Here is a 22733-nt window from a genome sequence, read left to right on the forward strand (position 1 = left end):
GGTATCAATACCTGAGCATGAAACATCCACACCACTATATCTTTGAACTCCTTTCCTGCGCTATGTAGAGCGCTTCTAGTATGGGCACCCATCCTGCTGACACGGTCAATCTGTCCTTTGCAGACTGATCTTGCCATCCTGCAGCAACACGCTCTTCATCATGCCTCCACTTTTCTGATACAGGGCCGATCCATCTTGCGATAGCCCATGACGTTTCTTTTACCTTTTCTAATGGTACCTGGTGACCAGAGCGCTCAATGACCGATTCCTTCACCTGGGAGCTCTTGGCTCCGCCACTGCCTCCCGCCCCCACCCCAGTCCGACACACCAACTCGGCCCGAATGATATCTGTCTGTATGGGACTTCGATCCCCAATCACATAGAGGACAGAGGGACGAATATGGTCAAGCAGCTTCCATGCAATGACCGCCTCGCTTTTGTAAAAGGGCGAAGTTTTGTCCACGGGACCAATCACGTCAGGATGAGTGAGAAGATCATGCGCATGTCCAAAGATGTGCTCTTCTTTTCCCGGTGGTTTGTGCCCTTCAAAATTAGGTCGAACATATTCCATGACCTCCAAGTACTTCGAGGTTGCCAATGTTACCGGGACGGTTTCCAGATTAGTGTCAAGGCCAGTATCACTCCTGATCTGAGGGTAGGTAGATGTGGGAAGCTCGCGATATCCATATTGGATCCACCGTTCAAATACTCTCGGATCCCATCGCCTGTGTGACTTTTGCGCGGATTCGATCGCTGCTGAGCGTGATGGCCAAGTATCCTGTCGCTTAAGTGAGAGCAGAGATAGCTTTGGTCCGAGACCGCTGAAGGTGTCTGGCACAATCACTGGCTCGATCAGGACCAGGGAAGTGAAGAGGCGGGGATGCATCAGGGAAAGGAGAGCCCTACAAATTGATCAGCTCGAATATCCTGCACTGGTTCTCAAACAATGTACTCCGTACAGTTGACCGGCTCCCATGCTGTGTCCTACACCAATGATGGGCCGAGGCATCTCATCGCGAAACTTGTTGATCATACACATCATATCCCGGCTATGGTCCAACCAGGATGCTTTTGAATGTTAGCCACTTTCAACATGCAATATTTCTCCACATCGTCGCATGTTCTTACGGTCATCCCCGAGGAGGGGCTCGTTTACGATACCACTGGCACCAAGGGCCGCGACATCAGCGATCCATATCGATCCAATTCGGAATCCATGATCACTACTTTGTTCCAGTAGGTCTTCCCACATCGGCTCATAAAGCTCCTATATAACAATTAAAACAAATGTTAGCAATTCCTCGCTATCTTGTTCAATTTGAAAATGTATATCCCTTGTTGGTACCTTCGGAAAGCCGCAACCGTGCGCGCCGACAATAGTCACGTCTCCAGGCTGGGGGCTGGAATTATTTTTTGGGGTGTACTTTTTCACAACGAGCTTGACGGGAGAATCCTGTGACAAAGTGGCTCGTGGGTATTCGCGAATATATTGTCCGTCGATCACATGTTCTGTTGTACAAAAGGGAAATGTTGACGCTGAGGTCATATTGGGCGATAGTTTAAAGCTCAATGTATAGACCACTTGGTCCACGGGTACTCTTCGATATCTTTTGTATGCAAGATGGATTGTGAGACACAGACCTCCAAAATCTCACCGAATTGAGAACTCAAAAAAGTAAAATGAAAAGAATGGGATGGAAACGGAATTGTTCGGCGACCCAGATGTTTTGTGGTAATTCAAGATCTACTCCACTACGCATACAACAACCAGCGTACTATGTATGGGCAGTTTGTGGGTAATAGGACACGCCGAGGTGCTTGGTAGTGTGTTCTGTACTCCGTATGGATACAGATCAGCAGGCGCTAGACTAGAGTCATCTCCAAATAGTCCGAGTCTTGGCACGCGATATGGATCTTGAAGTGGGCCTTTATGACTGATTTATTTGACCTGCCAGTTTTACTCCCCGCTGCAAGTCTCGATTGAGGCTTATCGATCGGCGATCTTCGATCGTCCCGAACTCTGGCCTACCCTCGCGACTGCCCGAATGCCACCGAGCTCCACATTGAGCTGGGATTTTACTGCTCTATTAAAGAACACCCCGTATAGGATCCATCACCCCCTTTATGGATCCAGGATCGAGTTTTGATCCAAAGATGGCAGCCGAGTGAGATCGAAGGAAATCGTCCCCTTTTTTGCAGGAATAATCATCTTTCAGCACTTCACAGAAGTGGAAAATCATCATTGTTGTCCTCAGGATGTCGTTTCTAGATATTGAATACCGCACAGATGAAGAACTTCATTGGGAGAAGATCCCATGCACGACGAGAACCAATGTCGTCGCCTGCTGCGAGCAGCAGCATTGGACACTCCCGGATTTCTACCAGAAAGTTTGGGCAATTGTTCTGAATCGTTTCACTGCATCTCAATCCGTCACATTCGCCATCAATGATGAAGGTGATCGCAGACCATCCAAAAGATGCGAAATTATGTTCAACATTGAGGTCTCGGTCGCCGAATTGATGAAATCGCCCGACGCGTTGAGCTCCTCGATCGAAACCACTTCTGGGTTGGATTGTGCAACTGCCGTTGTGGTTGATATGCGTGATGGTACAACCCTTGGCGGGGAAGACTTCGTTTCACCACTGCAAATCGTTCTCTGCATTGAGAGGTGTGGAGTTTCGCTATTTTACTGCAAAAGCATACCTTCATGGCACGCAAAGAATCTTGCCTCTGCCTTAGACAAGGCTGTTGAGGAAATATCCCGATTCCCGCGCCAAACAGTCAAAGATCTTGACCTACTCAGCGAGTCCAATAACATTCAAGTTGGCGAGTGGCAAGATCGCCCTCGTGCCAGAAGTCTCACGCCCATGGTGAATGCAATCCGACAACATGCATCCCTTCGACCAACGCATCAAGCAATTTGTGCTTGGGATGGCACATTTACCTATGCCGAGTTGGACAATATCTCCAGTCGGTTGGCGCACCGATTAAGGTCCATGAATGTTGGAGAAAATGACATGGTGCTCTTGGGGTTTGAGAAGTCGGCTTTTGCACTGGTGGCCATGGTTTCCATTCTCAAGGCCGGGGCAATCTTCGTGCCTATCAGCCCAACGTATCCCACCCCACGAATCCAGGCGATTGTCGACGCGACTAATCCCAAGCTTGCTTTCACCTCAAAGATCTGAAGAAACTCTCGCGTGGATCGGCGAAAACATGAAGTTGTTGAGTTGTGAACAATTAACCTTCGCGCTGATTTTGATTTGAGTTCAATGCCTTTCCAATCTCAGAATCTTTCAAGATGATTCTCGCCATTGTAGCAAGTTCAGCGCCAGCTTCGCACTCCGCCCGGAGACTCTGTAGAGCTAAAGGACATCGACCAAGCCTCAGAAGAATATAACTCTTCCCCCATGTCATGTAAAAGACCCTGCTTGGTCTCTAATAGATGTATCCTCAAGGCTTTGATCCATGAAAACGCTTGTTGAGAAAAGAAGCTGATTGAAGACGAGGTTTGAGATTTGGGGAACAGATGTGTGGGGCGTGTGGGGCATGTGGGGTGCGGGATAGGGCACGGACCACTTGTAAAACATTTGGGGGGAGCCCGTAACTGCCAGATTGGTCAGGCTCCTCAGCAGGTTAACAGTCGTAGATCGGGAGCTCCTTCTCTCTCCCTCCCCCACTCTCCTCAATGCCCCCACAATCCATGACATCACAATCCGTTCCTGCTCTCTTGTGCTCTCGATAACCTCGCCTCTCAGGTCACTACGTCAGTACTCGATACAAAATAGAGAGCACGTGTCAATCGAACGGATCATGTAAGTTTGGGCATTGTCCAGCACATCTAGTTCCTCCCTTTTGGTGGTCCACGAAAGCGCTATTTAAATCTCCAACAATGGTAATTTGGACTTGTGATTGGGACGGTTGCCAAAATCCTTCTGTTCGCACGCATGGGGACTGCATCCTGTGTGATCACCATTTATGCGCGAAACATCTGGCGCCAGAGTTTCATACATGCCCAAACTGGGAGGTTTGTCGATCAAATTCTAGAATCGAAGTGCCAGCTGATTCTCTCGGTCTGAACAGGATGAGCATCACTATCACCCCGCTGCTCAAGAGGCTGAAGAGAAAGAAATCACGACTCTGATTGAGAAAATAAACATACAAGCGCTCACTCAGCGCGCCAGCGATCTCCGAAATGGCCTCGCGTGCTCTGTGGCCCGGGATCTACAATATGATAGATCAATGCGCAGCTCAGTCATGGGAGGCATGAATTATCATATCGAGATTTCATTCGAAGATGGGATCAGCTGGCTTGCGCGCATCCGAAGATCCAATGCTACTTCTCTACCTCCAGAGCTGCGAAACTACATCCTGGGCAGTGAAGTCTCAACCTTGAAATTCTTGAGCAAGACAAAAGTTCCTGCCCCCGAGGTTTTTGACTTCAATCCGTACGAATCAAACGCTGTTGGTGTTGGTTATATTCTTATGCAGAAGCTGTCTGGAAGATCCTTACAGTGGTCTCTTGCTACCCCAGGCCAGAGGCGAAAGGTCACCCAGCAAATTGCGGATATTTATATTGAATTAAAGGGTTTTCCTTTCACGGCGATGGGCTCTTTTAGTCCACAGAGCTCGTTTCATATCGGCCCCATGTACGAGAATCTTTGGCCGACTTTCAAGACCAGAAAATGACTGTTTTTGGGCCTTATACGTCCCCAGAGGCATGTTTCAAGGCTCAAATTCGATTGATACTGGATTTGATAGTTCAACAAGAATCCTACATCAATCGCCCAATCGATGCGTTTCTCATACATCGTTTCCTCTTAGAGATTGTGCCTACAATTCTCTCAAAGAACGACCTTGATGATGGAATGTTCTACTTGAAACACGCAGACGAGAAAGGGGATCAGATACTCGTTGACAACGACTTCAACATAACAGGCATTATTGACTGGGAATGGGCGCAGATAGATTCCAAATCAGCAGCTTTTAACTCGCCAATTGTGCTTCTTCCCGTTGCCGACTTCTACGAGGGAGCTGATTATATCGGAGGTGATGAACTTTATTTTGCCGAATGTCTAGAAGAGAAAGGGCATTCAGACCTTGGGGAGATAGTTCGAAATGGGCGGCTTCTTCATCGAATCCAATTTTGTTGCGGATATGACCTTGATGACTGGGACGGATTCATTGGGCTCTTCTTCGGGCTGCTCAAGATATTGGGCATTGAAGGAGATTCTCAATGGGAAACGTGGAGAGCGGGCGCCTTAGAGGGCTATCGAGATGATGATCAACTCCAGCAACTCCTTCAACAGACCGGAAAATCAGAATGAATTAGAGCAGACACATTTCAAACGCTGAACATTTGTTTTGCTGCGGCAGCTTTATCGAGTAAGGATATGAAAGGCAGATCGTCTGAGTGTGTCGTGAAGTAGGTAGGATGTGGACATCTCGGGTTTGATGTTGATGTTGATTTTTAGACATTGAAGGTGGTGTTTGAGCTCTTTCAGACATTGACTAAAAATAGTAAGCACCACATCAAATTGTTTCGTGAACTTGTTTATGCGCTTGCTTGCGACTCCACCATTTGGATGGGCTTTGATGGGGGCCCACAGTCCCACCCCCCACCCCCGATGGGCGATGGGTTGGGCCATGGGCCCGAGATCCGGGCCCATTTTGGGGGGTTTGCGGAAGTCTCCTCAGCACCATCGTATTGACTGATGATCAAATTTATGTCCATTGCTGCATCCTAATGTCCTATCTTCAGAAAATTTGACTGGTGAAGCAGTCTTTTCCCCCCGTGTGGTCAGCGCTTAATCTCGCCCGTGAGAATGTCCCACGGTTTCCTCTTACTGTGGGTCTTTAAAAGTTCGTGAGATGTGCAGACAGGCGCTTAGGACAAAAGCAACGTTTCCGGGGGCTGGAAATCACCTGATCGTCGGGCTGAGCACCTCCTCCTTGACTTTGAGCCTTGCTGTCTTCAACTACACCAGAGTGCGTACCGCTGGTCATGAATCAAATATTATTTAACAATAAAAGTTCGGGGCCTCAGTTTGGGGTCACCCATGGAGTGGTCAATGTTTACTCCCGTAAATGTGCGAACATGTCGCCCCAAGCCTTCACCCAGGCTCAGCTGACTTGAAGCCACTTCTAGAGCCCGAACAAACGGATTCCGCACAGCAGACGGAAGATAACAGTTCGTTCCACCTCTCACAAATGAAAATAATCACCGCTTACTATTTCATAGATATAGTCAGCTCACTAGCATTCCCGCGGATGCTGGATCGGAGAGAAAACCTAGAGCCACGCCATACCAATACCTGCCAATGGATTTTGGACTTGGAAAAATACCGATCTTGGAGGAGTGAGCCCCGTGGTCTATTATGGATCAAGGGCAAACCAGGTGCCGGCAAGTCGACACTGATGGCATTCCTACACAGCAGACTCAAAAGTGTACAAATCGACGATCAGGGCATCCAGCTCGACTTTTTCTTCACTGCCCGAGGCACAGAGCTGCAACGTACACCTCTGGGTATGCTCAGATCTTTGGTGAACCAAATATTTGTTCAAGATCCAACAATAAGGCCCCAGGTGCGCGAGACCTATAGAGAACGACGAGAGCGATTCGGGTATGCTGAAAGCCAATGGAGTTGGCCACAAGCGATACTGGAAAGTCTACTGGAAGCCGTTATCCTCGCATCTGGCAGTCAGCGACTAGTAGTGGTCTTTGTTAATGCTCTGGATGAGACCGGCCCTGAGTCTGCCATCTACCTCGCAAATTATTTTCATCGACTTCTTGGCAGAGCAGACAAGCAGGGTGCTGCTGTTCGCATTTGTATTTCGTGTCGGCACTATCCTATCATAGGGAGTACCCATGCTATGGAAATATGGGTCGAAGAACACAACGGCCGAGATATTGCTGCATATGTTCAGGACACACTTGCGGAGACGGAAATGGAAATGGAAGCCATTGGAACTCCAAGCGAAGGCAGCAGACAAATGCTGATCGCAAATTTGATCCAGCAGGCTGACTGTGTCTTTCAATGGGCGCGGCTCATTATACCCCATACTCGACGGAGACTTGACGAAGGGCAATCATTTCAAACGATCTATAACTGGTTACGCGAGATTCCTCCCGATCTGGAAGATGTGTATCAGTATATTCTGACACATGTGATAGAGGTTTGGAACCTGAAAGAGTCTCTTCAGCTGTTTCAATGGCTATGTCTGGCTGAGCGTCCCTTGACTGTGGTAGAGCTGCGGTATGCCATGGCCGCTGGCAATGCCGAAATTTCAAACTTCCAAATGCCTATGGAGCATGTCCCTGGCTTCATCCAAAGCGACAAACTAAGAAGCTAAAGATCAAGGTTCTTTCCGCCGGATTAGCGGAAGTTGTCTCAAATGGTGATTCAAATGAAACTGCGCAGGTGGTTCACCAGTCCGTCACTGATTTCTTGCGCAAGAGAGGGCTGGCTGTTTTGAGCGATCTTCTCGGCACCAGGAGTCTTCCGTTGAAAGCAAAAGCAGAAGAAACCGAGTTGCAATCTCAGGCAATCCTATACCGGTCTTGTCTTACGTACCTGGCTGCACATCGTCTTCGTGAAGAAATGCCACCAGAGGATACGGAAAGAGCAATCAATAACAAAGCTCTGCGAGATGAACTCAACCGATCACACCCATTTCTTTTTTATGCCACTTTGAATATTTTCATTCATGGGAGGCAAGCGGCTGATCGTCGAGTCTCCATAATGCCGAACGAAAAGGGTGTTTTAAAATAGGTGGAAACCCACTTTGTTTCCCTTCACCGGATTATTTACCCTCGGAGACCAACTCATCCAGCGAGAGGTACGAGAGTCATTCACATCGCCGCAGCTGCGAATCTCGTTGATCTTTTGAGGGACTTTTCTTTGAGTGGCAAGGAACTGGGGACAAAAGACCAGGATGGAAACACAGCATTGCATATAGCTGCGCGATATGGTCACATAAAGGCCGCAACCATTTTGCGGAAGGCTCTTGGCACGGCAGACTGCGAATCAAGAAACATGGCAGGAAGAACGCCGTTAGCGGAAGCTGCTAGCTTTGGACAAATAAAATTTGGAATGGCTCCTCGACGAAGGTGCGCAGCTGGAAGCCACAATGGGAAAAGGTCGGAGTGCTCTACAAGAAGCTTCAATGAGAGGATATAAGGACGTTGTTGAAACATTGCTTTCAGCTGGAGCAGAGGTGAACTCAAAGGGCGGCTTTTTTGGAAGTGCCCTAGAGTCTGCCTGTGCATACGGCAATATTGCAATCGTGAAGATGCTCCTCAACGCTGGTGCCGATGTCAACGCCCAGAATTTCCAAGGACGAACTGCCTTGCATTTGGCCGTAATTTCATTTTCACATGCACGGCGTCATATGATTGTACGTATTCTCATCGATGCGGGCGCCGACGTCAACGCTCACAGTGGTGAACATGGCACTGTCGTCCAGGCTGCCGCGCTTGCATCAGAGATGTCGAGTAGTAGTTTACAGGTACTAATTGATGCTGGTGCCAATGTCAACGCCCCGGGTGATCGATTTTGCAACGCCCTCCAGGCTGCTGCGTCTGGATATGGCGATCGGAGTGAGCTCGTACAGCTCCTCCTCGACGCCGGCGCCAACGTCAATGGCCAAGGTGGTGAACTTGGTAATGCTCTACAGGCTGCAGCGCATGGGTCAGCCATTAAAGCTGCGAAAATGCTCCTCGCCGCTGGGGCCAATGTCAACGCCCAAGGAGGCTTATATGGCACTGCCCTTCAGGCTGCGGCATACGAGGGAAGCAGTGAAATTGTGCGCATGCTTCTCAACGCTGGCGCTGATGTGAATGCCCAGTGTGGTAAATTTGGCAATGCCCTCCATGCCGCGGCATATCAGGGAGGCAGCGAAGTGGTGCAAATGCTCCTTCAAGCTGGGGCTGATGTCAATACACAGGGTGGTGAATCCGGGAACGTTCTCCAGGCCGCGGCATATGGGGGAAGTATTGAAGTTGTTCAAATCCTCTTGGGCGCTAGAGCCAACATCAATGCCCAAGGAGGCCTACATGGTAGTGCCCTCCAGGCTGCGGCAAGTGAAGAAGCTAGCGAAATCGTGCAAATACTTCTCAACGCTGGCGCCGATGTTAATGCTCTAGGCGGGAGACTTGGAAATGCCCTCCAGGCTGCAGCACGTGGGGGAAGTGCTGAAGTCGTACAAATACTTCTCAATGCTAGCGCCGATATCAATGCCCGAGGAGGCTTATACGGCACTGCCCTCCAGGCCGCGGCAGGTGAAGAAGAGAGCGAGATTGTGCAAATCCTTCTAAAGGCTGGTTCCAATGTTAATATCCAGGGGGTCTTATGGGAAACGCTTTGCAAGCTGCAACATCTGAGGGAAGTGGTGAAGTCGTACGGATGCTTCTCAATGCGGGTGCCGATGTCAATGCCCAGGGTGGTCGATTTGGCAGTGCCCTTCAGGCTGCGATCTACTCGAGAAGGAGCGACATTGTTCAGATGCTTTTAAGCGCAGGCGCCAGTACATTTAATCCAAGTGGTCAACATATATCGCCTATTTCTTTGGCAGTCAAGTTCGGCCGAAGTGATCTTCTTCAGATTCTGCTTGACGCTGGCGCGAAAATGTCATTTGCAGATGAGCTTGGTCAAACACCTGTTCATTATGCGGCCTTAAATGATCGGCTTGCCCTGCTCAATTGCTTTCCAGACCTCCTCTTGTCCATGAATGAGCGGAGTAAGTTGTTGCAGACTCCCCTTCATCTGACTCTGCACCGAGGTCATCTCGATTTTGCGAGTATCCTCCTCCAACACGGTGCTGATCCATCTCTTCGTGATGGCTATGGCAACAATGCCCTAGATTGGGTCGTTGGAAACGAATCCTTGGTCCACCAAATTCAGCAACACCACCCTTCAATTATCGCCACACCTGAACATACTCGACAGGCCGCTGTTCGTCAATCCATCGTTCAACTATCAAAGACTCTAACCCAATCACGCCTCCACCTTTCATGGCTACTTTTACAGCAATTAGGCCGCTATCTATCATTTATTGGCGACCTAGAAAACGCCCGATTTCTATTCCAATTGGACTTGCCCAAAGATATCTTCATCGCAACCCCTATGTCTTTACATCGCTGTCAATAGTGCGAGACTACGGTTGCAGATTCATACTTTACGTGTAGAATCTGTCCCTATATGTTTCTATGCTCGTATTGCGCGAGGCTCTTCCCTTTTCACGGCCGATTATTCCCAAATCAAGAGCATATTACCTTCGAATTGCCAATATTACAGTTCAGGAACAGCCTGCGCATGCCGTCGGTATCAACGAAGTTGATGAAACTTCTCAAAGAGCTTTCTGCGCCAACTACACACGGAGTTGTGAAGGGACCATCAACTGATTCCCGGGTTCATATCCCATCGAAAGTCACGATACCCAGAGTGACGGGCGGACTCCCAATAGCAATCCTTGGGCGAGTCTCAATGTTCTGTTTTCTGTTGGTTGGGATGATAGCAATTTTGTGTACATATTGGTATGACTTGATCTGATTGGATGTATTTCTTTCCCTTCTCTTTACTCTTATTATATTATCATCAAAGAAAAATCGCTTGAATACTTCAGTACAGTCACCCACCCAGACTACCCTCTTCTGCATGACCTCCATGGAAAATGCAGAGCTCGAGGGAGGAAAATATAATTTACTGCTATTTTAGTGTTCCGGGAACTTGAGACTCCGTGCTCAAGGGGATGATTAGAAGCGTCAAAAACAAGCGTCCCGACATGTTGTATGCCGATATTCGCGTCATCGTTCGAACTTTTCATCAGGAATATTGGACCGGGTTCAACCATTACAAATTTGGACAACTTCGGGTAGTGGCCGAATGATTGCCATCATTTCGCGAGTAGATGTGCAAGAGATGGAAGTGGAGCATCAGGATATTCAACCCTCACGTGACACGTGTCAAATGTCCAATGTCCGGCAAGGGACGGAGAGTTGTCCTGTTGCAATCTTCATCCTACTCTGCCACGCTGTCTGTGCACTTAGGATGATGCACAAGTGGAAGCTGATGCATGAAGTTGGCCTTGAACCTTTCAAGGATTTTCATCTCCCCCGTTGACCTTATCGATCTTATCGGGCGTCGGAGTGAACGTCACCTCACTTTCTGCCTATTTCCTCGCAACTTCATCACAACACAACCCACATGTTGGGTGGCTAGCTGATCCTGATCTCACGTCACGGGCTATGGCTACCGGCGACTTTCCATCCGGCCCTCGGCCGGAGGCTGATAAGAACTGCGCCCCTACCACCCACCAACCGTCCTACGGCAGAGGATATCAGTCTTCTCGCCCACTCATTGAATCTGCCCGCAATGGATGGCAATCACAAACACGCACTCAGTATCACCACAGCTCCTCTTCAGACGACTCGAAAACTCCGCAATGGACCGAGATGGTGCAGTCCATGGCAACCGCACCGCGTTTTCGCCGGTATGCTTTGATATACCTTTCACTCTTCATCTTCGGATTGATTGGATGGAGATTCTTGATTTCACCGCGAATGCAAGAGAGAACTTCATTGTTAAATTCACTCGATCCGAACACAAAAACGGACGCGGTCGGGCGGTTCGGGGCGAACGCGATGCCTCAATTCAATGATTTGATTCAAATCCAGAATTTGAGCCCGGATTTAGTGCCCGGTGACTTAGCGGGAGCTGATGCAGATTCCAAGCAAAAACAGAGACTGATCATCGTAGGCGATGTGCATGGCTGCAAAAAGGAGTGTAAGTCTCACGATATCTTCAATGCGTATACTCATTTCCAAATCAAGGCTGACAGCTTTAAATGAAAAGTGGATAAGCTTCTCGAAAAAGTCAACTTCAATCAAAAAAGCGGCGATCATTTGATCTTTGTCGGAGACATAATAAACAAGGGACCAGACAGCGCCGGAGTTTTAGATCTGGCTCGAGAGTTATCGGCCTCTAGTGTCCGTGGCAACCACGAAGACCGGATTTTGCTTCACAGGCGTGAGATGGCAAGAACCAATACTCTCGCCGATACCGATGATGCGGAGTCGTCATCGTACTCACCCAGAGAGCTCAGCGAGCGCGCACTAGCACGCTCCTTCAGCGACGAACAGGTTCAATGGCTTGAGAGTTGCCCTGTCATCTTGGATGTTGGTCAGATACCAAATATGGGTCATGTGGTAGTCGTCCACGCAGGACTTGTGCCCGAAATCGAGCTTGACCGGCAAGATCCGGTCAGCGTCATGACCATGCGAACAATTGATCTGCATACCCATGTGCCTAGCCCAAAGAAGAAAGGCATGAATTGGGCAAAGGTATGTTTGCGACTCTTCGTCTCGTCTCATTTCTTGACTATTCGTCTGGATTCCAGAGCTAACACTCTCCAAGATGTTTGATCAACATCAATCGGTATTATATTCTGGATTCGAGTCCACGGCCGAGAACCCACGCGCGAAGACCATGACTGTTGTCTACGGCCATGACGCTCATTCTTCTCTCTCTATTCGAACATTTACAAAAGGCCTTGACTCCGGCTGTGTAAAAGGAGGCAAATTGACGGCTCTGGTCATCGAGGATGGTGGGAAGCAAAACATTGTGCAGGTTTCGTGCCCTGGCTATGTCAAAGACTGATATCAACTACCTTCACGCTGACCTTTGCGTTTTCGATGCATTCTCGAAACTTGTTATATGTTTACCTAGGTCATAGTGTATGATATATCAACGGGCGTTCCAAGGTTCTTTCTTACAGTCCACATGCTATACAAAGATCTTTCGCCCGTAGCTTCTCAAGCTCCTGACCATGAACACAAATCGGGTCATCAGATTGACAAGACCAACTTGGTTCCACTGACACCGGCTTTCAACTTGTCTAGAGCTGCATTCACCCCTTCCAGACCACCCGATTCAACTTGGAGGTTAGGACTAGGGACGACTGAGCCAGACTCCAGACCATCCTTTAGCCACCCATGGAAACACTGCCGCATGTGCGCGTTTCTCTCTTCTGGGTGTTGGGACGCAAGATTAAAGAGAATTGTCGTGTTGTCGAGCGTCGGATGGTCCGGAGGCAGAATAGGTGAATGGGCAACCTTCGCAGCGATGTCACCCTTGGTCTCTTTGAGAATATCTAGCGTTGGCTGCAGTCCACCATCCACGACACAGTGTGCAACGTTAAGATTCAACTCATCTTTCTTCAGAGCCTCAACAATCTGCGAAACGACATCACTCGCTTTATAGTCGAATACGGCGTGAGCCCCGAGCTTTCGGAGGTATTCGTGGTGCTTGGGACTGGCCGTGGCATAGATGGTAAACCCAAGCGATCGAGCCGATTGAATTGCGAAAGTGCCCACGCTGCTCGCACCGCCCCAGATAAGTACTGCCTGCTTATCTTGTGGGGTGTACCTGGTCTCAAGCGGGATGCCGATAACTGTCCAAGCAGTCAGGCTGGTAAAGACAGCTAAAGGGAATACCGCTCCTTGCTCGAAGGAGATGTTATCCGGAATCACCGTGACGCCTTCGGACTGTGCCAGTGCGTACTTCTGGTAGGCGCCATAGTCCGGCGAGCCATTCTGAAAGAAAGATGAGGCGAGCGCGGTAACACGGCTTCCTGGCGAAATGGCAGTGACATTGGATCCCACTTTTGCGATGATGCCGGATATATCGCACCCAAGTACAGCTGGATAGGCAGGTACAGGCGGGAATCCATTGTCACGCTGAGAGTGGTCGACGGGATTCAAAGCGATTGCTTTGACTTCGATGAGGACTTCATTGGGGCCTGGCTCGGGGGTGGCACGATCCTCAACGGAGAGGGGACCGCCTGGCTGGGGGAGTACGGCGGCGCGATGTTTCCCAGGCATATTTGTTTCGAAAGATTTTGATAATTGCAGGGGGTTTTGCTCGATTCTACCAGATGAAGGAGTCAAAGTGTGGGAGAGATCCATAGATATATGCTTTTTCTGGTCTCATCCACGTAGTAACTCACGGGCTTACTTGCATGAGTACCTACGCTACGCGGATCTTGTCTTAACTCCGCCTGTGATAAAAGCGACAGAAGTCCATTATTTACTTCTACCCCGCTTATACATCTATATCACCAATGCGAGATGTGCGAGTCAGGGGTCCCACTGAGTTCCCTCTAGCCTGCTGAATGGATATTTCGGTCCTAAGATCTTAAGACCGAAATTGCTTGCTTGCATGGGAATGAGATTTCTAAATACTCCTTGTTAGCTTTGGGATGATACGAACGAGGGTATAGCGCCCTTTGTTAGCGCGGCACTTGCTTCTTGCGGTTAGCCGCTTCACTGCATCAAGGGCCCCAGTGACATTGACATTAGGACACTCTTGTGGTAAATATTGAGCCTGTCTGTGATCCCAACAGATAAATACCCTGAAGTTGAAAACAAAAGAAGTGGGAGACAACTACAATTACTGCGTGATGTAACTGAAAGAAGCTTGTCAGTATACACCGTCCTTTGAGTAAAACTCATCTAGTTATTTTCGATCATTTGGCCAAACAAGGCTGATCGGGCAACATAGCTTATCTAAGAAAGAGTTGACATGTATGATAATGCAGTATATAAAAGATGGAGAGAGAGAGCTTGATCTACGCCATCTACCCCGGGCCTGTTGAGAGCCTGACAAATCGGGCACCCACCTGGGCACCTGCTTAGCCCCTTTTGTCGTGAGCCACCGGTTAAACTACTACCACGATGATGCCAATCCTTCGTATCTTATATCAATGAGTTCATTACCCAGCGGTCAGCGCGAAGCATGAAAACCCCCAGTATTGTCAAGGACTGATATTAGCACTTTCCGAAATAGGAAATGCAGTGCGAGCCACAGCTTGTGGGGCACGCTAATAAAGTGGGCCCCCTTTAGAGCTCGTAGTTTGAATTCTTCAGGGATGCGATCTATGGCTACTTCGTATGGCTTTGGATATTTCATGTGCTGATCAATTCGATCTGAGATTCTGTGTAATGCGTTTTCGCAAAATTACAGTGTAGATCAATCTCGCCATTACCTTGTTTTTGACACACTTCCTGCGGTCCATACGAGCGAGTCCGTGCCTATATAGCCACTACCTGACCCCATTTGCCAACCTGAGCTCAATCATTGTACCTTGTTTCCTCCGAACTTCGAAAACCAATGTCTTTTACAATATCCAGGGAATACCCGCGAGCAATTTTGCGCCCACTTCAGTTGGTGTCGACTGCGGGCCACGAGCAGCCCCGAACTATCCAATCACCATCCTTGCCAGAAACACCATCACTTGCGTGGCGAGCTACGAGCCATGTCTTTTCTGGGACAAAAGACCGCGATGCTCATCCTGCTTGGCCACTATCGTCTTTTGAGCAAGACCCTGCATCAATTCCAGATGATGACAAGTACAACATTCACTATGATCCGGAATCAACAACGAGCCGGCGAAGCATTTACCACATGTATGATCAGAGTGATTCGCAAAAGACATCAGAAGTCGATCCTGTGCCTCCTCCATTTCTTGCCGCTAAGCGGTATATACCGATACAAAATGCTCAAAGCGCGGACGACTTTACCCGGGATAAAATGACGCTACTCATGTTGCCGGGAATGGGTGTGCCTAAAGAGGTAAGTTATATCAACAAACATCCTTGGTGAATGAAGGGTAGAATTGAGACTCGTGTTTCTGCGTTAGATGTTCGAGCCTTTTCTCGAGACACTGCTTCTCAAACTCCATGGTACAAACGCCCAAATCGACGAAATTTGGACCCTCGATATGCCCTCATCTGGCCAGACTGCTCTTTTGAACCCTAGAGGTTATCTTTATGGTACGTGACTGTTATGTGGTTTTCATAAATCCGCAGTAACCAGCTACCCCAATCAAGATGTGCACTTGAGTAACACATTTTCTTTTGGCAGGCAATGAGAAAGACATTACTCGGGATATCTTGCTATTCATCACTGCCTACCTCCCCCTCACTGCCGCACAAGTTCTTCCGGAGCAACTAGTCGCTAGGGAGCCGACCACACATGGCCAACAACCCGTGAGACGCAATGTCCACGTTTTGGCCCACAGCCTGGGAGCACAATGTGCAATACTAGCAGCAGCCCACGCACCTGATATCTTTGCAAGTCTAACGGTTATGGACCCCGCCATGATTCCATCGGGAAAAATCAACAAGGCATTCACAAAGCTGCCCAAAGATACCCTTTGCACAAAACTCAGATATTCGCATCCAAGTCTGGATTCGGTTGTTACGAACCTGCGGACGAACAAACGGACACGAGGCTGGGACAAACGTGTCATAGATATCTTTACTCGGCGAGGTGTCATTCCAGATAGCGAGGGTTTCCGACTTATCGCGCACCCTCGACTTGAATGGGCGCTGTATTATGACAAAAAAACGCCGGCCCAGTGCTTCGATCGTCTAACTGATATCAAAGTTCCGCTTCACACGATCATGCCTACTCGTCCGTTCGCTGTTCCACCAAAACAGCTTGAAACAATTGTTGGAGGACTTTCTCAACCGACGAAGATCACATGGATTACAAATACAACACACCAGCTACCCTTGGAGCGTCCGGATGAGTGTGCAGATGCAGCTGCATCATGGCTCGCTAGTATTTCACAGAAGACCCTCAACAGAGCTCGGTTGTAGTATGGAGGGCGGGAACTGAAGCCATTCGAGATCGAGGATGTCTTGAGTAATGTCAAGGGTCTTTGACCATCAAATCTCGAATACTCAATCTTGGAACGAGTAGGGATCCGACCGCTATTTTTGCTGTAAACCTTGGAATAGGCCCAAAATGACAGAACCCCCCACGATAACCTTGGAAATACAGATCCACCGGAGGTTACCACTTGTATTTACATAGCTGTATTCGATGATGACCCACCTGCGAGCTTAACTTGCCAATCTACATCATCTTGGTAAACACATTATTCCACGATAAAATTTCTCATTGGCCAATCATATACTAAGTATTGTATCTTGTGTTAGCCAACAACGATAGTCTTGCTTGGGAAGTCTCAATCGTAGATCTTCCTCCGTGTATAAATCCAAGGCAGCCCCCATGTGAATCAAGGGGTCCAAGGGCTATTTATGGCTACACACAGGCCTTGAGGTTCGTGATCTTCAAATCAGCCCAAGAGCTGTTTTCGTGTAATCAAACGCAGACCAGCGCCGCCATGGGTTCTCAGCATGCAGACTTTATGTTGTCAATTGTGGTGAATCATGAAAGACTGTTTGCATTCTCTACCTTTCTGACGATTCTTTGTCCATCGATCTTTCTGGGATGGGCTGTGTGGACAACTCTAATATATCCGGTTTATATTTCTCCCCTAAGACACCTCCCGATGCCGAAAGGAAATCATTGGCTTTGGGGACATGGGATCAAACTCTTACGAGAACCTCAAGGTAATCCATCAAAGCAATGGTATGTGTTTTCCTGCCGAGGTCTTCTTTGCGACGCAATATAGCGCAAGCTGATAGAATTTGACTTTGGGTCAAGGCTATATGACGTCCCTCACGATGGGATCATACGTTATCTCACCTTCTTCAATCGCGAAAGATTAATTATCTACTCGCCAAAGCTGCTTGCCAGTGTTTTGACCACGAACTGTTATGATTATCACAAGCCATCATTTTTGTCTAATCCAATGAAGGACATGCTCGGAAATGGCTTGTTGGTCAGTGAAGGGGACCACCATCGAGTCCAAAAAAGAAGGATTTTACCAGCCTTCACTCGCCGACAGATCGACAGAATGTATCCAACTTTTTGCAGTAAAGCTCGCGAAACCGTACTTGCGATGACTGCAGCCCTATCTTCTGAAGCCGACTCGGAAATAGACATATCTAATTGGGCATCGCGGTATGCTCTTGACGTGATCGGTCTTGCGGGCTTCGGAAAAGACTTCGGAGCTATCAAAAACGAGTCAAACTCTCTTGTGAAAGCCTTTCATAGCATGTTTGACGTCACAAAGCAAAAGCGAGTTCTTTTCTTTCTTGGCTCTCTGCTCCCTTGGAAGCTTGTGAGGAAGCTTCCTCTGAAACAAAACGAGGAATTCTCAGGGGCCATCCAGACTATTCGCCGCAGCTGTCAAACTATCATCGAGGAAAAGCGCGCCATCTCCACAGGCAGTCTATTCAAGATACAGACCTTCTCTCAATTGCTATGGGAAATGGTCTCTTTACTGACGAAGGTCTTATCGATCAAGTCATGACTTTCTTAGCGGCTGGACATGAAACTACAGCCTCGGTCTTGACCTGGGCAATCTACGTCCTTGCTCTTCATCCTAAGATCCAACAACAACTCCGCGATGAGATACGAAACAACCTGGAGCCTCTTCATGCTGGCTCAGACTATTCAGCTGAATCATTCAGTCGCTTGCCTTTCCTATACGCTGTCTGCAATGAAGTGCTCAGAATGTTTACCCCAGTCCGCCTCACCATGCGAGAAGCTACTCGTGATACTTTTCTCCAAGATATAGCCATCCCTCGCGGCACGAAAATAATGATCTCAAGCTGCGCCACAAATATGGATAAAAGCCTTTGGGGCCCCGATGCCACTGAGTTCAATCCTCATCGGTGGCTCGACGTGGATAGCGAAGGAAAATTGAAAGTCAATGGTGGAGGCGGTGCTGGAAGCAACTATGCCATGCTTACTTTCCTACAAGGTCATAGGATGTGTGTTGGGCAAGCATTCGCGAGAGCAGAGTTTGCTTGTATGCTTGCGGGCTGGGTTGGGCGGTTCGAGTTTGTGATGAAAAATGAAGAAATGGCGGATATGAGCAAGATAAAGATTGCGAGTGGTATAACTGTCAAACCTGCAAATGGCATGCGGGTGTCTGTGAGGCCAGTTTCAGGGTATTAAACCGGCATTTCTTGTACAATGAAATTGTTCAATCTGATTGATATTTGTCGACGAGAGCTGAGCGAGCAAACATTTACGACAAAGTATTGTATTGGGTGAGATAAGGAGAGGAAAGAGAGAGAGAGAGAACTCTCTCAATCTACCAAGAGTCCATCAGTTGCGGCAATGGCCCATGGAAAGAATTGAATGATAAGCGGCGATCGAGATCTCTCTGTTGCACGCATAAATCCCACGATCTGCTCGATATTGTACGCGATGACTGCAAGGACGCTGTATTTCCCAGCCTCGGCATCTTGCAAGATCCGGTTGTATCGATTTTTCTCTCGCCATGATACCATTTGTGTCTTGTCAAAGCTAGTGGCCAATGACATAAGATCAGTTTTTTCAATTCGAAGCCAGAATGACCGAGCCCGGGCTCAATATTTCCCCGGATTGTCCGCCTCGAGACGAGGCACACTGGCCCCGCGAACCTCGAGCCGCGAACCCCCACTATACCCACGCGCGCATTCCATCGAGCAATCTCCTGTCCGCCAACACCATGCAGTCCAGCGAAGCATTCCATGCTCACGATGAGCAGTTCCAAGCTACTCTGGGCTCAACGCCGAGCCTAGAGCTCTTGCTTGAGAAAGACTACCCATTCGCCCATGAAGCAGGAATTTACATCGCCGCAACAAGAGAGCTATTCATCACCAGCAATAAATGCACAAACGCCGACGGTACTCCCGATATCAAAATCACCCGCGTCAACCTAAGCAACAATCCAGTCACCGCCGATGAAATCACCCCCGACATCCCCATGGGCAATGGCGGAGTGAACTGGGGTGCTGATGCCTTGATATGCGGCCAAGGAACTTTGGACCGGCCCAGCGGACTGTACTCGATGTCTGTGGAAGCACCGTATTCTTCAAGCTTGGTGATAGGAGACTTCCTGGGACGACCGTTCAATTCCGTCAATGATGTCGTTGTTCATTCGGATGGGTCGATCTGGTTTACTGATCCGACGTATGGGTTTGAGCAAGGGTATCGACCGGATCCTGCATTGCCTAGCCAGGTCTATCGCTTCAAGCCTGGTAATGGTAGTATTCGAGCGGTAGCGGATGGGTTTGGGCATCCGAATGGAATTTGTTTCTCTCCGGACGAGAAGACGGTTTATATCACCGATACCGATAAACAGAATGGTGATGGGACGATTGATCACCGGAAAGCTTCTGCGATGTATGATTTACTTTGGAAATTTTGTGTTGCTAATGGGTGGGCTAACCTTGTGCGCAATACTTCTAGTTATGCATTCGACGTGTCTGTTTATCATGGCGAGCCGTTCCTTACTAATCGCAGGCTATTTGCCGCGACGGACGCAGGGATCCCTGACGGCATAAAATGTGACCTTGATGGTAATGTTTATAGTGGATGTGGTGATGGGATTCATGTTTGGTCTCCGGGTGGTGTGCTCCTTGGAAGGATTCGGATAGACGGAGGATGTGCGAATTTCTGTTTTGGAAAAGATGGGGAAATTTTCGCTTTAAATGAGCATCGACTTTGGAGAGTGCAGCTTGGAGCTCACGTCAAAGGCGCATTACTTGGTATCTAAGATTTCTCTAGGCCGAGGAAAGCTTTGAGGCGTTAGAGGCTGTAAGTTGATAGATATTCTACCAATCAACCGAACCCAATAGAACAAAAATGATGGGATTTGTAATACTGTAATTTTTCAGATGGCATGCGTCGCTAATTCGAAGAAGAATGATGTGTCCAGGGTAGAAAAAAGGACGGGAGTATGGACAAATAGCACAGCTCTAGTCTCTATGTTGAATCATTCTCAGGTTGCTCTGGGTCGGGAAAGACGAAGTTTCCATCGGCATTCCATGTCGCAGGGGGAGAAAAGTCTTCATACCAGAGACCACCCAAAGCCTTGGAATGAACGTATCCAAAACGGAAATACTCTAGTTCGTTTGGGTTAGTACGGGTCCAAGTGAAATCTGGCAAGGGCTTGTCGTCCTTTGGTCGGAACGTCTGGAAACGTTCAACATCATTTACCAAAACGCTGAGGCCATCAGCATGGGCCGGGATTTCTGGGAAGGCAAAGACCAGATTATTGTTATCCGTCAGGGATGGAGGGTAAATCTTGGGTGGGACGGTGCCAAGTTTGGCACCATCCAGAAGAGCCCCTGGGGTCTGTAGGATAGAGTCAAAGCCCCAGCGGGCGATGCCGTTTATAAAGAGGCCAACCAGGATGCCTGAATACAAGAGACTGGGGCGAGTTTGCAAAGTCGTTCCAGGTAGGAAGAGGAGTGAAAGAATGTAATGATGAATGCGTAGGTTCATGTGTGGCACGGCGACGAGGATGAGGACGCCCGCGACAAGGGCGCCGTAGATGCGGATCGTGGGGAAGAACCGGCCCTCTCGACGGTAGCAGTGTGCTTGGCCAAATGCGATTGCGAGTAGTGTTCCAACAACAATGATGAGAGCAGTGAGAGCACCGGGCTGTTGCTGGATGTCGTGGGGGGTAAGTCGAGAAATCGGGATGCGATCGAAGGTGTCTGTGTTGAGGGCACCGACCCAGCAACCCCCTAGCCACAGAACCGTTTTGTCCCAGTGCGCATCCATACCTTTCAAGGTGTGACGGACGCAGAAATAGTAGAGCGCGAAGCCCACGAATGCGCCGGGCAAGAAGCGACCGAGAGCAATTGACACCAGGTCATAAATGCTGCCCATGGAGGGCGGGTCGGATGCCATGGCGACCTGGAACCAGACAATGAAATAAATGGAGCTATAAAATGCCGGTGCCGAAGTAACAACCAGCGACAGCATGGTGGTCCAAATCAACGTGAAGGCGAAAAGGGACCATCGAGAATCAGAGCATTTGATAGGTTTTGCCTCGCTGGACTCCGAAGAAGGTGGCTCATTGGCAAGTCTGAATGACATGGGGAAGCTTGAGCGGAACTCAATACTCTCGATGCCGTTTTGGGTTGCAGGAACAAACTCCTTATGCTCGCCAGTTCGGTGCAGGATACCACACCCACCCGTCGCATCGTCAATCAGACCAGCGTGCAATGCCGAAGCGCAGATGGACGAATCGCCCCGGTAAGTACCACTGATGCGACCATCTTTTCTAAATGGCTCGCCGCCAATCACGAGAGGGCGATAGTTGTACTCCTGATCGCCCACCACATACGGCTCTAGAAGAATAGCCGCCGCGCAACCGGAAGGACAGCGGAAAGCAAAAGACTGATCTTCAAACGGACGACAGGAATCGCCATTGAGCCCACAATTTGTGGCATTGTTCCTAAATTCAAAAGTCAGCCACAAAGTCTCTCAGAGATAAAGTTCTCAACGCACCACAAGCGATGGTGACACGACAGCTTGACCGGCTGTCCATATCCCGGCACCTCCTGGCCAGCAACAGAAGCTTTCAACGAGACGAAGAAAACAACGATCCAGAAGATCAACCCGCCGGCAAGCAAAGCGATCTTGGAGATCCGGCTCGGGAATTTCTGATCAATCAGACGCGCCGGCGCAGCCTGCAGGTGAGGAAACCAGGGGTTGATATGGTATACATGCGGAGGACTCGGCCCGCGAAGCCAGTTGCAAAAACCCGAGGGCGTACAAGAGAATGATGGGTCGCGTTCGAACTTCTCAGGCTGAGCCATGCCTTGCGGCAAAAGCGGGACGTCGCCAATTTCCAGGTCAAAGCTCAATTCATCGCTGTCGCGGGCATCCTTGTATGCATGCAAGGGGTCGGAGGGATCGGATACATCCGACGCTGCATCTTGCGACTGCATCTTTGCGCTCTTTCGTCTTTTTACTTGTACGTTGGATTCACTTTGGGAAGGAGCGATCTGGCGTTGGCTTCGGTTTCTTGGCTT

The 22733-nt window shown here is 48.9% G+C and overlaps 11 protein-coding genes across 11 annotated transcripts; 8 read left to right on the top strand and 3 right to left on the bottom strand.

The window, feature by feature from the left end:
- Window positions 1–34: 34 nt before the first annotated feature.
- On the bottom strand, window positions 35–886 carry N7506_011816 (uncharacterized protein; the record flags this gene model as incomplete). The annotated part of the gene is made up of 1 exon (XM_056961107.1): window positions 35–886. The coding sequence occupies one exon, from the start codon at window positions 884–886 to the stop codon at window positions 35–37; it is 852 nt and encodes a 283-aa protein (XP_056805641.1).
- Window positions 887–2256: 1370 nt separating this feature from the next.
- Window positions 2257–3186, top strand: N7506_011817 (uncharacterized protein; the record flags this gene model as incomplete). The annotated part of the gene is made up of 1 exon (XM_056961108.1): window positions 2257–3186. One exon carries the CDS (start codon window positions 2257–2259, stop codon window positions 3184–3186), a length of 930 nt encoding a protein of 309 aa, XP_056805642.1.
- A 1497-nt stretch (window positions 3187–4683) lies between these two features.
- N7506_011818 (uncharacterized protein) lies at window positions 4684–5325 on the top strand (the record flags this gene model as incomplete). Its single annotated transcript, XM_056961109.1, has 1 exon — window positions 4684–5325. The coding sequence occupies one exon, from the start codon at window positions 4684–4686 to the stop codon at window positions 5323–5325; it is 642 nt and encodes a 213-aa protein (XP_056805643.1).
- An 883-nt stretch (window positions 5326–6208) lies between these two features.
- N7506_011819 (uncharacterized protein) lies at window positions 6209–7351 on the top strand (the record flags this gene model as incomplete). Its single annotated transcript, XM_056961110.1, has 1 exon — window positions 6209–7351. One exon carries the CDS (start codon window positions 6209–6211, stop codon window positions 7349–7351), a length of 1143 nt encoding a protein of 380 aa, XP_056805644.1.
- Window positions 7352–8164: 813 nt separating this feature from the next.
- Window positions 8165–10146, top strand: N7506_011820 (ankyrin repeat domain-containing protein; the record flags this gene model as incomplete). The annotated part of the gene is made up of 2 exons (XM_056961111.1): window positions 8165–9278; window positions 9341–10146. The coding sequence occupies 2 exons, from the start codon at window positions 8165–8167 to the stop codon at window positions 10144–10146; spliced, it is 1920 nt and encodes a 639-aa protein (XP_056805645.1).
- Window positions 10147–11243: 1097 nt separating this feature from the next.
- On the top strand, window positions 11244–12654 carry N7506_011821 (putative serine/threonine-protein phosphatase; the record flags this gene model as incomplete). The annotated part of the gene is made up of 3 exons (XM_056961112.1): window positions 11244–11781; window positions 11851–12338; window positions 12412–12654. 3 exons carry the CDS (start codon window positions 11244–11246, stop codon window positions 12652–12654), a joined length of 1269 nt encoding a protein of 422 aa, XP_056805646.1.
- Window positions 12655–12842: 188 nt separating this feature from the next.
- Window positions 12843–13877, bottom strand: N7506_011822 (zinc-binding alcohol dehydrogenase family protein; the record flags this gene model as incomplete). The annotated part of the gene is made up of 1 exon (XM_056961113.1): window positions 12843–13877. One exon carries the CDS (start codon window positions 13875–13877, stop codon window positions 12843–12845), a length of 1035 nt encoding a protein of 344 aa, XP_056805647.1.
- Window positions 13878–15165: 1288 nt separating this feature from the next.
- Window positions 15166–16658, top strand: N7506_011823 (alpha/beta fold hydrolase; the record flags this gene model as incomplete). Its single annotated transcript, XM_056961114.1, has 3 exons — window positions 15166–15627; window positions 15695–15827; window positions 15919–16658. 3 exons carry the CDS (start codon window positions 15166–15168, stop codon window positions 16656–16658), a joined length of 1335 nt encoding a protein of 444 aa, XP_056805648.1.
- Window positions 16659–17764: 1106 nt separating this feature from the next.
- Window positions 17765–18873, top strand: N7506_011824 (uncharacterized protein; the record flags this gene model as incomplete). Its single annotated transcript, XM_056961115.1, has 2 exons — window positions 17765–18098; window positions 18158–18873. The coding sequence occupies 2 exons, from the start codon at window positions 17765–17767 to the stop codon at window positions 18871–18873; spliced, it is 1050 nt and encodes a 349-aa protein (XP_056805649.1).
- Window positions 18874–19273: 400 nt separating this feature from the next.
- N7506_011825 (SMP-30/gluconolactonase/LRE family protein) lies at window positions 19274–20461 on the top strand (the record flags this gene model as incomplete). Its single annotated transcript, XM_056961116.1, has 1 exon — window positions 19274–20461. One exon carries the CDS (start codon window positions 19274–19276, stop codon window positions 20459–20461), a length of 1188 nt encoding a protein of 395 aa, XP_056805650.1.
- A 209-nt stretch (window positions 20462–20670) lies between these two features.
- On the bottom strand, window positions 20671–22649 carry N7506_011826 (LCCL domain-containing protein; the record flags this gene model as incomplete). The annotated part of the gene is made up of 2 exons (XM_056961117.1): window positions 20671–22153; window positions 22207–22649. The coding sequence occupies 2 exons, from the start codon at window positions 22647–22649 to the stop codon at window positions 20671–20673; spliced, it is 1926 nt and encodes a 641-aa protein (XP_056805651.1).
- Window positions 22650–22733: the final 84 nt, after the last annotated feature.

This window comes from Penicillium brevicompactum, assembly GCF_028827555.1.
Source record: "Penicillium brevicompactum strain IBT 35665 chromosome Unknown utg000009l_segment0_segment0, whole genome shotgun sequence".
Taxonomy (NCBI): Eukaryota; Fungi; Ascomycota; class Eurotiomycetes; order Eurotiales; family Aspergillaceae; genus Penicillium; species Penicillium brevicompactum.